General features: G+C 36.1%; 1 gene segment (V, D, J or C); it reads left to right on the top strand.

The window, feature by feature from the left end:
• The first annotated feature begins 5,459 nt into the window (after positions 1-5,459).
• Positions 5,460-6,315, top strand: LOC126495018 (Ig kappa chain V-II region 26-10-like). The segment is given in 2 exon segments: positions 5,460-5,522; positions 5,915-6,315. Coding segments are annotated over 2 exon segments (450 nt in total).
• The last annotated feature ends 9,732 nt before the right edge of the window (positions 6,316-16,047 follow it).

Below are 16,047 nucleotides of genomic sequence, written 5' to 3'. Positions count from 1 at the left end.
GAAAACTTCTTTTTTGCCTTTTCTCAATAAAAAAAAAATAATAAAAAAGAAGATTTTGATACAGTTGAATTCTGGGGCATCCTTTATGATTTCTAAACCACTATGTTTTTATGAACTACTTTTTAGAATAGGGACCAAAGTTGTGAACATGATTAATAGAAAAGAAAGAATCAGAGGCTATAATTTTTAAAACCCTTGCTGTTTTTACATTAAATAACTTTTTTCTTACTATGGTTTCAGTATCTAGTGACAACATTGTGATAGTCCATACTCTGCTCACTCTTCTATTTGTCCCTGGAGAAGTTGTTTCTATATTCACAGATTAACTAAGGACCTCATACAGAGGATTGCAAGCATATTTAGATTTCTATCCAAAGAATCTGGAGCATCATCCCTAGCTCCTGAGCTGTAGAGTTTCCATCCAGTTTCTTGTCATCCCAGACAGGCTCAAGAGCAAAATTAAATAATAAATTTCATACTCCAAATCAGATTCATGGATCCGGAAGACTTTGAAGTATATTGTTGTATGCTTGCTCTGTCTGTTCCTACTAGCTGATAGAATCTTTAACAAATATCTAGATTCTTATGGTCCAGCTGCTTCATATGTTGTTTGTTTGTTTGTTTGCAGAGGACAGTTATAATATATGTATTAATTTATGTTAACAATAGCTTTTCTTCATTAATTCCCATTGTATATTCAGTCTTGTATCAATCTTGTTTTCTTGGAAAATTGTATTCAAATTGTGATTGTTGTTCTTGCCATGTTTTTATAATTTAAAAAATCCTATCACCTTCTGCCTTCTTTGAAACAAGAGAAACCCTTTAAACACATATGTAAGGAATGGATACTTCTTATACCTTGCCACTCCCATAGACCACATTTGAAATTTTTGGTCCCAGTAAAGTGAAATATTGTTTGCAATTTAGAACCAGCTCATGGTTGAGAATTTATTCAGCAATTTGAGTTTTATGGCACCTCTAATTAGTATGAGCCAGCTATGACCCACAGTAGTTATTTAGTAAAAGGAAGTATGCCCTAAGGAAAGCAGACTCCATTTTTAAATGATGGGAGACCTTGGTAGTGTCATTACATGATACTGATTTGGTGACATGAAAAATACAAGACTGAGAGGGGCATGGATTCTTCTCTGCAACTTCAGAGAGCTGCTGATGCCAGGCAGGGCTGGAATACCTGTGGCAGGCTGGATTCCCTATGGTAAGCCCTGGGAGGACATTCATGAATGGAGACTTCCCTATGTTGAATTTGAGAGAACCATATATTGTTAGAGTGGCAGGGTTTTCACAAGGGAACAGGACCAAAAATGCTCAGAGAAAGTGCAAGCAGTTATTGCTGTACCATACTAAGAAAACCTCTCTGAATTTTGGAGGCTTTACTCTTCTGTTCTAGTCTATCTCCTTGGTCACAAATCGTGCCTTTGTCTTCATAAAAATGCCCCAAAGAAAAGTCTGCTTATTCTTAGCGGCTTAGTATATATTTAATGACTTAGAAACCTGTGATCTATAGAGCCCAGTTTCTGCATTGTTCCAGACAATTTGCCTAATTACAGAAGGATGAAATTGGCTGCTCATATTCTTAACTGCAGAGTTATCATTCAAATAACTTTTTCCTGTTTTACTTAAAGTTTTTAAAACTGATCTTATATTTGAACAAATTATTTACTTTTATTTTCTTCAATACATTCTATAATTCTTAAAATGCTGTTCTATTTTATTTTGTAATTGTTCTGAAAATTTTATGCAAGCATGATTGCATTATAACTTCTCTCTTACACACACACCCAGTCTTATCTTTCTTTTTTCTACATCCATATCTTCTGGGTTTTTTGTTTATTTGTTGTGTTTTCTTACATGACCCACTGAATTTAACTAAAATGCTTCCTTTATCAAGATTTAGTTTATAATTTTCTTTTGGAGATTAGTGTGCTCATGTGTGGGTACATAAATAAAGACAATGTCTTTCTCTCTCCAAGAATAATTCAATAGCCAATAGTTAATCCTACATTCACCTCAGGGGAAATATACTTTCCACAGCATTCCAAAATCGACAACTTATTTTCCTTTGTTATGTATACAACAGGATGGAGTGACCCACAGTCAAGAAGTAGACTGAGCTCCTAGAGTTGACAATGCCCCCACAGACTTGCCCATAGTCCAATCTGATAGAATCAAATCCTCATTTCTTTTGAAGGAAAGTCAAACTTGTACTAAGTTGATAAATCAATGAACATATGCATATACCATTAAAAGTATAAAACACTGCTGAAAAAGTTTACACTTCAGAAATCTATAGAAAGAATTTTGTTAAGTCTCAGACAAAATCTAAGAGGTAATTTGATAATCAACAGTAACTGTCTATTTTAACTAAATATCAGTGCAGAAAGGAAAGTTATTTAGAAATTGAAAAAAATATCCAAAGGGGAAATCATTCCTTTAAAAAGTTAGGGACTCACAAATCCTGGCAAGAATTGCTAGATATAGGAATTGGAGGCAGAAAGACCATTGGTTTGATGACATCCTATGTCTCATTATATCAAACAAATAAATAAATAAAATAAATGAAATACATAAAAACCAAGATATAAACAAACAAAATACTTGGGGAAGAGACATGTAATATATTTGTTTTCTAACCTTTTTAAAATTTTAACATTTTATGTTTCCTAAGCCTATAAAACATGGCTTACACAATAAACCTAATTATTAAACATATATGTTTGGAAGTAATACTTTTAATTTTCATATTTAATATAAAATATGCTGGCTCACTTTTGCTCATTTGAGGTTTATTAATAAATTTATTCATAGCTAAACAGAGTTACATGCTATTCTTTTTTTTTTTTTTTTTGATTTTTTGAGACAGGGTTTCTCCGTAGCTTTTGGTTCCTGTCCTGGAACTAGCTCTTGTAGACCAGGCTGGCCTCAAACTCACAGAGATCCACCTGCCTCTGCCTCCCAAGTGCTGGGATTAAAGGTGTGCGCCACCACCGCCTGGTAAGGTAGAGCCACCTGGCTACATGCTATTCTTTGTNTTTTTTTTTTTTTTTTTTTTTTTTTTTTAAGCTTTGAGAAGCTGACACAACTGGCAACTACTATTGAACTCAAAATGATCACCATGGGTTTGAGTACCAAGGAATTAACATTGTCTCTCCATTTGTTGAGGCTATGACATCAGACTGACTCTACTGAGAAAAATCTAACTAATTATCATAATTCCTGGAGACCATCTACAAATAAAGATGCATGGGACTGGTGGGGTCACCTGGACAGATTATCCTGAGGCACTAAAATAGTAGATCTAGTTTTGTTCACCTACCTGGAATATTCTGTCAACTTGTACTTCTTTGTTATTCTACAACACAGAGCCTATGAGGGAAATAGATTATCATTCAAAGTAATAAAAAATCTGGCATGTTTTAAGATTTCTACTAAGAAAATTTTTGAAAGGTTAGATCTTTTGTAAGACACCATTAGGAGATAACATGAAGCTGGTTTTTCTCATTATGCCCTATGAATCAACGAGAGCCTTTATCTTAAGAAGACTTTTTTGCAAATTTGACATAGGTGCCAGTGAAAACTTTGAGGCATATCCTAGATTGCTTTATATTGTAATGAACACCAGAAAGTTCTTTCATCAGAAAGAACTTATGGAGGATTGGGTTTCACATCACAGTGTATCATGAGGAAACATGAATTTAGGAACTCAAGCAAGTCAGGAACCAAGAGGAAGGAATTGAAGCAGAGGCCATTGAGGAATTGAATAATGATTTGCTTCCCATGATTTGTTCAGCCTGATTTCTAATAATCCCCAGGAACATCTGTCCAGGCGTGGCACTGACTTTCCTTCCTTCCTTCCTTCCTTCCTTCCTTCCTTCCTTCCTTCCTTCCTTCCTTCCTTCCTTCCTTCCTTTCTTTCTATTAAAAATTTCCACCTCCTCTCCTCCTCCCACTTCCCTCCCTTTCCGTCACTCTCCCTCACCTTCCCTCTCCAGTCCAAAGAGCAGTCAGGGTTCCCTGCCCTCTGGGGAACTGTCTTCATAGGGATGGGTCTTTCCGCATCTATCATTAATACCCCCACTTGCTTAGAGGCCATTAAAAGAGAAGCATTTTCTCAGTTGATTTTCCTTCTTCCCAGACGCTTCTAGTTTACATTAATTTGACAAGACTTTGTTCAGACTTTAATTACAGGCTACCCTAAATTCCATACTCTTGTTCTGAGACATAAAATTTTCCTTTTCTCTTGCATTTGCACATATATAATAGCTTTCTATCTGTTAGAAAGAGATTTTTTTTCTTTTTAAATTTATGTGTATTTGTTGGTGCCTCTGTCTGTGCAAGTCAGTGACCATAGAAGAAAGAAAGGAGTATAAACTCTCCTGGCATTGAAGTTATAAGCCAATGTGAGCAGCTCAGAACAGGTTCTAGTTGCTAAACTCAGGTCCTCTGGAGAACAGCAAGTACTCTTAACTCCTGAGCTACCTATCAACACCCAGAGAGATTCTCATATGTTTCTAAAATCATTTCATTGAGTGAACTGTTTAGGTTTCTCAATGAATAGGAATGACTATCATCACATGAAACAACTTGATATTTCACATGGAGCAACATGTTCAGAGAGGAGTGAAACCCAGGATATCCTCTGCATCCATATGTGTCATAAGCAATACACATGTCTCGACATACATACAAACACATGACAAATATAAAAATGTTACTTTTCTGAGCTATAATTCCTGCATAAAGTATATATATATATATATATATACATATATATATATATATATATATCTCCAATGCATATAAAACAATTGAGCTGAAACTCACCTGTGAAACACTATTAGCAGCAACACTGGAGACCCATTCCTCACTTCCAAAATTTCCCCAAACCATATTTCTATTGATAATTATTTTTAGTACCCACCACTGTTATGATTTCATAATAAACAGTTAAGATATATTTTCCTAGTATTTTTTTTTGTTCTTCTCTGGAGGCAAATTCAGTGAACCACAGGAAAGATATCTCCCCACTTTCTGATTTAATATTTTTAAATGACAGCTGTTTTTCTGTAAATTTGATGAAAGAGGAGTAAAGGCATAGTTACTCAACTCATAGAGAATGATTCCATATGTGTGTTCATTGTCACTCTTTCCAGCTTTCTGTAATAAAGCCTTTATAGAGTGTCTGGTGCTGCCTAGATTGATAGATCTTAGCATGTTCTTTTCCTATCAAGTACCACATTTTGTTTTACTTTTGCCACCCTTGACGCAGAAGATATTTTATATGAATTTTGCCATCATGAGAAGACTACACGACTCTTCCCTCTATCTATATTGAAGCACGAACCCTGGCACTTTGCATATTGCTCCCTAGGGAGGGCCCACTCTTCCGACTCTGAAATAATATTTCTGCTGTCACCTTCCAGTGACTAATCAGTCTCCAAGATTTTCTTTCAAAATGAAGTCAAGGTTTCTGCTGTTTGCGCTTCTGTTGTTCTTGATTCCTGGTGAGAAAAGAGGGAAGAAAAAAGGGAGGATGGGAAGAGAGGATGAGTTTGGTCCCATTTCTGGTCACATGTATTCTGTCTGTGTATAATAAGATGGGTGTTATCTTTCAGGATGGGGCCTGTGAAGTTTATATCTGTGAGAGCAAGATTCTGATGGGCATAATCTGTATTATCATGACTTTATGATGCATATGGTGTGGAATGGTAAAATTTATTCCTAGAAAATTATTAAGGCTTTTAGTTCACTTGTTTTATTAAAAATGGAATTTTATTGTATAAAACATTGTATGTAAAAAATAAACATCAGAGTTGAAATAAATATCAAAAAAGAAACCACGGAGATTTTTCATGAAGCTTTTTGATAACTTTATACTTCTCTCTCATTATTTCAGCTTCCAGGAGTGATGCTGTGATGACCCAATCTCCACTGTCCCTAACTGTCAGTCTTGGCGATCAAGCCTCTATTTCCTGCAGGTCTAGTCAGAGCCTTGTTGCTAGTGATGGTTATACCTATTTATATTGGTTTCTTCAGAAGCCAGGCCAGTCACCACAGCTCCTAATTTATGAGGTTTCCAACCGATATTCTGGGGTCTCAGACAGGTTCAGTGGCAGTGGGTCAGGGTCAGATTTCACACTCAAGATCAGCAGAGTGGAGCCTGAAGATTTGGGAGTTTATTACTGCATGCAAGGTACACATGTTCCTCCCACAGTGATGCAGACCCTAACAAAAACATCCTTGCTTAGGGTAATCCAGCTGGCAAATATGTTATTTAAATGTGAGAGAAAGAGGTGATGAGGAACTCCAGATTATGAGTTACAGTTGAGGGCCTTGGAGCGTGAGCACCCTGTTTATACTTCATTGGTCATCCATTTATGGCCTCAACAGCTACAAAAACAATGATACTGTGCAGGCCTCAGGAGAATCACAAACAAGAGCCTTCCCTGCAACTAGGAATGGTGGGAGTAAAGCAGAGTGAAAAACTCATTCTGATCTTTTAGTCCTTGTTTACATTTGTTGCTGAATACTAGCCAGTAAAGAAGACAGGAAATGCAGACTTATTCCTTTGTTAAACTTTCTCCTTAAGTACACAATTACTTCATTTGCAAACTTTTGGACTTTTGAATTAAATTCCATTTTGTTAATACAAATTATTGCATATCTTTCTCCCCTGTTTTCTATTATTGTAAAGTGTGTTCACTGAGTCCTTAAATTTCATACTATGTCTTTACTAATGAAGTATGTATTTTCTGACTAAGAAGTGCTTCTTTTTTTCCCTCAATCAAGCTATTCTATTTTGACTGCATGTTTAATTGCAAGTACATGCACAGTTATCAATGAGTAGGAATATGTACATACTGGGAATATGTTAATATTTTTTAGTTGTTCTGAAAGTTTTTCTTCTATTTTTCCTGTTTGTTCAAGTTTTGTATTTTTATATATTAATGCAACTTTATTTTTTACTCTGTTATTTGTATGAATTTAGTGAAAACTTATTTTCCTTATTTTCAGGTTAAATTACCTTTCAGTTTTCAGAGAGTGGCTATGTTTCCCCATTTCCAATGTTCCTGTTAATTTTATTTTCTGGATGAATAGAAAATTTACTGTTCTTGATAGAATTTTGAATGTATTTTCCAATTCTCTCCTCATTTTTTGATTTGCAAGTGAATTTATTGTGTATTGTATAAAATTCCTAAGTAATTAATAAAAATGTTATGTTGGTAAAAAAAGAAATTAGTATCTACCTAATAGGATTTCTTTAAGTTTAATTTAATCCCCACCCTTTGTCTAATTTATTTTTCTTTCTGGATTTGATCTTTTGCAATGAATTCATCTAAATGTCTTTGAGCTTCAAAGACCTGGGATGTTCAGAAAGTACTTCAATTAGTATGATTTTTGTATGTCTATCTTTCTCTCTTCTTTTTAGAAAACCATAATATAGGCATGTATTCATTTTATGGTGTTCCATATACTGCTTATGCTATTCTTTCTGTTTTATTTTATTCTTTTAAAATTTAATTAAAATTGCAAATAATGATTATTTTTATGTTTTTATGTCCAATGGCTATTTTTTTCTCTTATTCACTAATGTCTCCCTCCAATTCTATTGTTATTTTTGTTTTGATCTAGTAAATTATATATATTTTTGCTTGCACTCTGGCTAATTTTCTGGAACATAGCACACACTTTCCCAATAGCGTTTTTCTGCTAATAAACTGTCCATGAGTAGTGAATACTCATTAACATCTCCTCCATACTACATGAAAATATGTTATGTATCATCTGCTGCCTCTTATACAGGTAACCATAGCAATAGTATCTCCTATATTATGTTTCTGATGTCCTTTGAGTCAGAAAGAAAGGATAAATCTTCTTAGAATAAGTACTTGCATTCCACAGTTTTTCTTATCACTTTGAAAATCTGTGAATACCTATCTATATTAAGTACCATCTACTACAAAAAGCAGTTTCTCAGATGAATCTCACAGCATTACTAATGTACAAGTATAAATATAACTATGTAGAAGACAATTTGACACCAGGCCTATTCAGCAAAACTCCAGTTATGTTATCTCACAAGGTGTATGGCTTCCTCAATCATTGATTCTTAATTGTCTTTGCAATACCAGACACTAGTTCCTTGACAGGGAGTGGGTCATAGATAATATTTGAGTGGAAAATTCTACCCCAAGCCCCCTCCTCTGAGAGCTGCCATGTTCCTGACTCCACCTCTAAAAAAGTCTGCCATACCATGACCAGCTCCAACTTAAAAATCCTGGTATAGGCTGCAGAAGCCAGGGAAGCACTCAGGTGGTCCCATTAATGACCAGATTAGAAGATGCTGTAAGGGAGAACCTAAACATAAGGACAGAACATCTATGCAGTTTTAGAGTGGAAGGATAGGGGGAAATGAATCTGTGGTAGAAAGAATCCCAATTCAACAGATTAATGCCAGGACTGTAGGCAAGCAATAAAAGCTGGAGAAGTGAGGAAGGGATGTTGGTGAGGGGAAGTGGGAGCAGGAGCATGGCATCCAGAAACCATAGGCATATGGGGTCTTGTTTTTTTTTTTTTCCACTGGTGAATTTATTTTTAGGGATTAAGGTGTCATTTTCTGCATTGTTTTATGGCTTGGGAGACTTTCTTTTTAAAGGACATTCCTATCCATGAAACATTATGCTCCATGAAGTGTGCTTCATTGTTTCTGCATTAAAATAGAACTAGAAAATAATTTGTTTCCAAACAATTTTGGTCATATATTCTTACTTTTGGTGGCTTAACAAAGTATCTTGTCCCATCATTGAGACTTTCAAGCAGAAAAATTATGATTTAAATATCAATCATGGATTTCTAGGAAGTTATAAAGAAACTTGTGCTAGAAAAGTAGATACTCTATCTCAGAAAAAAAGATAAAATAGTCAACAAACAAATTATCACTTTCCCTCATTCTGTAAATTCCTTGTGTTTGCTTTGTACAAGAAATATTTCACTGAGACAGTAATGAAGCCTGTAAGATTTTGAGTCCATGGGACAGTGCTACCTGAGCAATTGTCCAACAGAAAATAATAACTCTGTCACCATGCATCTCCCCTTCCTGTACTCACTTATGAAAATTCAGATTGTATCTTATATTCAGAGCCATGATCTCATGTGGAAACCTGGTCTTCTAGTTACTTTCCTGTTGCTATGAGGAAACACCATGACCAAAGTAACTTATAAGAGAACATGCTTAACTTGGTTTATAATTTAAGAAGCACAGAGTTAATGATGGTCTGCAACAATGGGGCAACAGGGAAGCTCAGAACTCATATCTAGATCCATGAGGAGGTAGAGAAAGCACATGGGTTGATAGCAGGCCTTTGGAATTTCAAATATCACCCCCACAATATGCCTCCTCAAAAAAATTATGATTCCTAAATCTTTCTAAAGAGTTTCAAAAAGAGAATAGAGTATTCAAACAAAGGAGGCTATAGGAGCCATGCCATTCAAACTTCTACACCAAGATACCAAGTAAATGAAGAAAGAAAATGGATGTGATAAAGGATGTCCCCAAGCAAGAGCTTTACTTCAGAATGGAAATTTCTGTTTTTATCAATTCATATTGTTTCCCCTACAATTTTTCAGTACATAAAACTATAAGAAGGAGTTCTATTTGGGAGCATGCAGGTGTAGAGAGAGTGAAAGGAAGGAAGAGGAAGAGGGGGTGAGAATAGGATGACCAAGATGGGAGAAAAGAGACTTATTGGTTGATGGAGCCATTATTGTGCTGGCAAGAACCTTGGTATTGGAAAAATTCCCAGGAATCACAAGTACATTTCCAGCTAAGATCTTGAGCAATACTGAAGAGGGTACCCTTTCTCTGTAATCAAACTGATGGCTGCCTTAATTGTCATCATAAAAACATCATCTAGGAACTGATGGAAACAGGTGTAGAGATACACATGTAGCACCATGATTGAGTTCCCAGATTCCAGTCAAAGAGAGAGAGGAGCAATAATATAAACAAATGGGTCAAGACCATGATGGAGATGTCCACATAAACACCTGACCTAAGCTAATTTTATCTCATTGACTCTAGACTGAGAGTGGGGGAGCCTGAATAAGCCCAAAATAGACCCTCTAAATTTGAGTGACAGCTGTGTGGCTATGGCAGTCTCTGGAGCCACTGGCAATGTGACCAGGATATATCCCTAGTGCTTGAACTGGATTTTTGAAGCCCATTCTTTTTGGAGAGATATCATGCTCATCCTTAATATAGCAGGGAGGACCTGGATACTGTCTCAAAGTGGTATGCCAGACTTCGTTCACTCACCATGGGAAGCCTTACCTTACCCTCTCCTAGGCTGTTGTATGAAGCTGTGAAGGTGAAGCCTGAATTGCATTGAAGATTCCAACATGTTGGAGATGTCAGAGTCATGGTATACCTTCTCAGGAGAAGTCCTAACAGAAATGGGAACTAGATCAAGGGTGTTGTAGTCAAACAAACCGAAAAGAAATAGAGATCTGAAGAGCTTTCTGAATCAGACGTGGAGATACAGAGTTCGAAGTTTTCCCATACTGTTTGTAGTTTTTCTTTCATCCAATAGTTCTTTGATATACTTCCTTTTGGACTTGTTTTCCCTATGTAATTATATGTTGGTAGCATGTATCTGCATTTTTATTATATTTTACAAATAATCACATTAAAGAGAGAACATGAGCTTCAGAAAAGAATTTGAACTTTTGACTTTAAACAAGTTAATTTTTTGTTTACTGTTTGTTTTATGATGTGTGTACGCCCATGTGTGTGTACCTATATGTGTAATCATGTCTTTCTGTGTGTACATATTTGGTTCCTGAGATGAAACACAGTGTCCTTGGTTTTAAAAATGTGCTTACAGCTTTATTCTAGCAAATTTTTCCTTATATTTTCCCATCCATGCCACTTATTAGTTGGTTATATTTGCCAATTCTTCCTTATGTTTCTGTTGTCTGAGAATATATCTTAAATATGTTAGTTGGAAAATAAATTCTGTTACTCAAAACAGTTTTTATCTCTTTATGTTTCTTATTAAACTTCTGATTTTGTTCATGTTATTTTATAACATTCATTAAAATTCTGGTCTTTTTTATACTTTTTTCACTCTGAAGTTAAATTTTAATGTTAAAAAATTAGCACTTACAAACATTTAGATGAATTTATTCAATCAACACTCTACTTGACTTCACTGCATTTTAGAATTTATTGTTAAGATTTTTCTTTATGCATTGCAGGTTTATTTTATGATGAATCAATAGATAAGGAATAAGTTGATGGTGGAAGGTCACTGGTTAAATAAAGAAACTGCCTTGGCCCTGATAGGACAGACAATTAGGTAGGTGGAGTAACCAGAACAGAATGCTGGGAGGAAGGGGAAGTGAGGCAGATGCTCACTCCTCTCCAGGGCAGACACCATATAGCCAGCCATCAGGTCAAACATGCTGAATTTTTTCCTTGTAAGACTGGTGCTACACCGATTACTAAATATGGGTTAGGCAAGATTGTGAGAATTAGCCATTAAGAGGCTAGAACTAATGGGCCAATCAGTGTTTAAAAGAATACAACTTGTGTGTTGTTATTTTGGGGCATAAGCTAGCCAGGCGGCCGGAAGCTGGGCGGCAGGAATGCAGCCCACAGCTCCATAACAATAAGTTATTAACCTCTTCACAAAATTGATTCATACTTTTTATTGAGTGTTGTTTCCTACAGGTTCAATACTTTAATTTGTCTCTATTTCTTGTGGCATTAGAAAATTTGTTAACTAAATAGGTTGGCATTTTTCATTGCTTTTCTATAAACATTTATAAATATGTATTTCTGGTTTTTGATGGATATTTTCCTTATTAAAACTATTTTTTACACCACTAAGTGTATATAAACGACAACAGCCTTGCTTAAATCCTCTCTTCCCTCAATCACACACCTTTAGGTCATATGCATCTCTCTCTCTCTCTGTGTGTGTGTGTGTGTGTGTGTGGTTGACTTTATATCCTTACTCTTTGGAAGTTTCATAAAGCATATATTGCAATTTAATCTTTTCCATTTTAGTTATGCTATCATTCCCTGACATCTGTAAAAACACTTATTTTCCAAAAGTCTGTTTCCATTTAAACACTAAGATGTTAAAATTTTAAGGATGTGAATGTTAATAGAAAAGCAGAGATCATAATCATCAGAGTTTGATTTATATTCCTATTGTGCAGACAGACTCAAAGAATTAAATGTAGATTGTTTCAGTAGTGCTGTCTTACCTTGGTGTACAAAGAAAAACTTATAGAATATTAATCAGTGAGTAAAATATTCAACTTTGTATACAATGTTCATGTTGTTGAGTAAGGTGAGAAGAAGGTGACATCTCTGAGGGAATTGATTATAAAGGATGGGAAGGAGAACCACTTTTGAGAACTCCGGAAATTGGTGTAGGAGGTCCTTTTCTATTAATGTTGCTTTCATTGGATGAATAAAAAAAATCTTCCTTGGCCTTTTAATAGGGCAGCACTTAGATAAATGGAGTAGACAGAACTGGATGCAGGGAAGAATTGCAGTGTGGCATATGCCATGAATCACCTGCCTGAGACTGATGTTGGTTAGAATTTTTCCAGGTAATCCACAACATCATGGTGTTACACAGATTGGTAAAAATGGGTTAATCATGATGTGAGAGTTAGCCGATAAAAGGCTAGAGGTAACGGACTGGACAGTGTTTTATTTTTTATTTTTTTATTTATTTTATTTTTTAGCACCTTTTTAATTTTTTATTTATTTATACTTAAAAATTTCCACCACCTCCCCACCTCCTATTTAGTTCCCCCTACACCCAACCCCTCCCTCTTCAGTCCAAAGAGCAGTCAAGGTTCCCTGCCCTGTGGGAAGTCCAAGGTCCTCCATTAAGGTCAAGGAAGGTGAGCATCCCACAAAGACTAGACTCCCATAAAGCCAGTACATGCAGTAGAATCAAAACCCAGTGTCATTGTCCTTGGCTTCTCAGTCAGCCCTCCTTGTCAGCCGTGTTCAGAGAGTCCGGTTTGATCACATGCACCATCATTCCCAGTCCAGCACACCTCGCGGTCCTGACTTCCTTGCTCATGTTCTCCCACCTTCTGCTTCTCATTGGAATCTTGGTAGCTCAGTCCATTGCTCCAATGTGGGTCTGTGTCTCAAGCTTCACCCATCGCCAGACGAAGGTTCTACGGTGATATGGAAGATATTCACCAGCATGGCTATAGGATAGGGCCATTTCAGGCTCCCTCTCCTCAGCTGCCCAATGATCTATCTGGGGACATCTCCATGGATACCTGGGTACACGTCTAGAGTCAAGTCTCTTGCCAACCCTAAAATGGCTCCCTTAATTAAGATATATACTTCCCTGCTCCCATATTCACCCTTCCTCCATTGCAACTGCCCCATTCCCCCAAGCTCTCCCCACCGCAACTTCTCACATTATTCTCCCCATCTTCCATTACCCCCACAACATACCAATCCGCAAGTTTCCATTTTTTTTTTTTTTGGCCTGGAAATCTTGTTTCCTTCCAATATTCAGGAAGATAACTATATGTTTTTCTTTGGGTTCACCTTCTTATTTAGCTTCTCTAAAATCACAGATTATAGGTTCAATGTCCTTTATTTATGGCTAGAATCCACTTATGAGTGAGTACATACCATATTCATCATTTGGGTCTGGGTTACCTCACTCAGGATAGTGTTTTCTATTTCCATACATTTGCATGCAAAATTCAAGATATCAGTGTTTTTTACCGCTGAGTAGTACCCTAATGCATACATATTCCACACTTTCTTTACTATTCTTCCATTAAGGGGCATCTATGTTGTTTCCAGGTTCTGGCTATTACAAATAATGCTGCTATGAACACAGTTGAATAAATACTTTTGTAGTATGATAGAGCATCTCTTGGGGGTATATTCCCAAGAGTGGTATTGCTGGATACTGGGGTAGGTTGATCCTGAATTTCCTAAGAAACCGCCACACTGATTTCCAAAGTGGTTGCAAATTTGCATTCCCACCACCAATAGATGAGTGTTCCTCTTACTCCACAATGTCTCCAGCAAAAATTTTTTTTTGTTTTTTTGATTTCAGCCATTCTGATACGTGTAAGATGGAATCTCAAAGTTATTTTGATTTGCAATTCCCTGATCGCTAAGGAGGTTGAGCATGACCTTAAGTGTCTTTTGCCCATATGAATTTCTTCTGTTGATAATTCTCTGTTCAGTTCAGTGCCCCATTTTTTAATTGGGTTAATTAGCATTTTAAGGTCTAGTTTCTCGAGTTCTTTATATATTTTGGAAATCAGACCTTTGTCTGTTGTGGGGTTGGTGAAGATCTTCTCCCAGTCAGTAGGACACCTTTTTGTCTTAATGACAGTGTCCTTTGCTTTACAAAAGCTTCTCAGTTTTAGGAGGTCCCATTTATTCAATGTTGCCCTTAATGTCTGTGCTACTGGAGTTTTAGGTAGGAAGTGGTCTCCTGTGCCCATGTGTTGTAGACTACTTCCCACTTTCTCTTCTATCAGGTTCAGTCTGTTCAGGTTGATATTGAGGTCCTTAATCCATTTGGACTTGAGTTTTATGCATAGTGATAGATATGGATCTATTTTCATTCTTCCACAGGTTGACATCCAGTTATGCCAGCACCATTTGTTGAAGATGCTTTTTTTCTTCCATTTTATACTTTTAGCTCCTTTGTTGAAAATAAGGTGTTCATAGGTTGGTGGGTTAAACTCCAGGTCTTCTATTCAATTGCATTGGTCACCATCTCTGTTTTTGTGACAATACCAAGCTGTTTTCATTACTGTAGCTCTGTAAGAGAATTTGAAGTCAGGGATGGTAATGTCTCTGGAAGTACCTTTATTGTATAGGATTATTTTGGCTATGCTGGCTTTTTTGCTTTTCCGTATAAAGTTGATTATTGTTCTCTCAAGGTCTGTGAAGAATTTTGTTGTGATTTTGATGGGGATTGCATTGAATCTACAGATTGCTTTTGGTAAAATTGCCATTTTTATTATGTTGATCTTCCCAATCCAAGAGCAAGAAAGAGCCTTCCATTTTCTGGCATCTTCTTCAATTTCTTTCTTCAAAAATTTAAAGTTCTTTTCAAATAGATCTTTCACTTTCTTGGTTAGAGTTACCCCAAGATATTTTATGCTATTTGTGGCTATTGTGAACGGTGATATTTCTCTGATTTCCCTCTCTGCTTCTTTATCCTTTGTGTATAGAAGGGCAACTGATTTTTTGGAGTTGACCTTGTTTTCTGCCATGCTACTAAAGGTGTTTATCAGTTGTATGAGTTCTTTGGTAGAGTTTTTGGGGTCGCTTATGTACACTATCATATCATCTGCAAATAATCTTCCATTCCAATTTGAATCCCCTTGATCTCCTTATTTTGTCTTATTGCTATTGCTAGAACTTCAAGCACTATAATGAAGAGGTATGGAGAGATTGGGCAGCCTTGCCTTTTCCTGATTTTATAGGGATGTCTTTGGTTGCTCTCTATTTAATTTACTATTAGCTGTGGCTTGCTGTATATTGCTTTTATTATATTTAGGAATGAACCTTGTTTCCCTAGTCTCTCCAAGACCTTTATCGTAAAGGAGGTATTGAATTTTGTCAAATGCTTTTTTAGCATCTAAAGAAATGATCATATATATTTTTTTCTTCAGTTTATATGATGGATTACATTCATAGATTTTTGTATGTTGAACCAGCCCTGCATCTCTGGGATGAAGCCTACTTGATCATAATGTATAATTTCTTGGATGTGTTCTTGGATTCAGTTTGCTAGTATTTTATTGAGAATTTTTGCATCGATGTTCATGAGTTGGATTGGTCTGTAATTCTCTTTCTTGGTTGAGTCTTTGTGTGGTTTAGGTATCAGGGTAGCTTCATAAAAGGATTTTGGCAATGATTCTTCTGATTCTACTTTATGAAACACATTAAAGAGTGTAGGTATTAGGTCTTCTTGTAAGTTCTGGTAGAATTCTGCATTGAAACCA

Source organism: Alexandromys fortis, unplaced genomic scaffold, assembly GCF_014885135.2.
Source record: "Alexandromys fortis isolate MF-2015 unplaced genomic scaffold, M_Fortis_MF-2015_v1.1 scaffold_407, whole genome shotgun sequence".
In the NCBI taxonomy this organism is placed as follows: domain Eukaryota; kingdom Metazoa; phylum Chordata; class Mammalia; order Rodentia; family Cricetidae; genus Alexandromys; species Alexandromys fortis.
The sequence above is the reverse complement of the archived record's forward strand: the minus strand, read 5'-3'. Positions and strand labels throughout refer to the sequence as shown.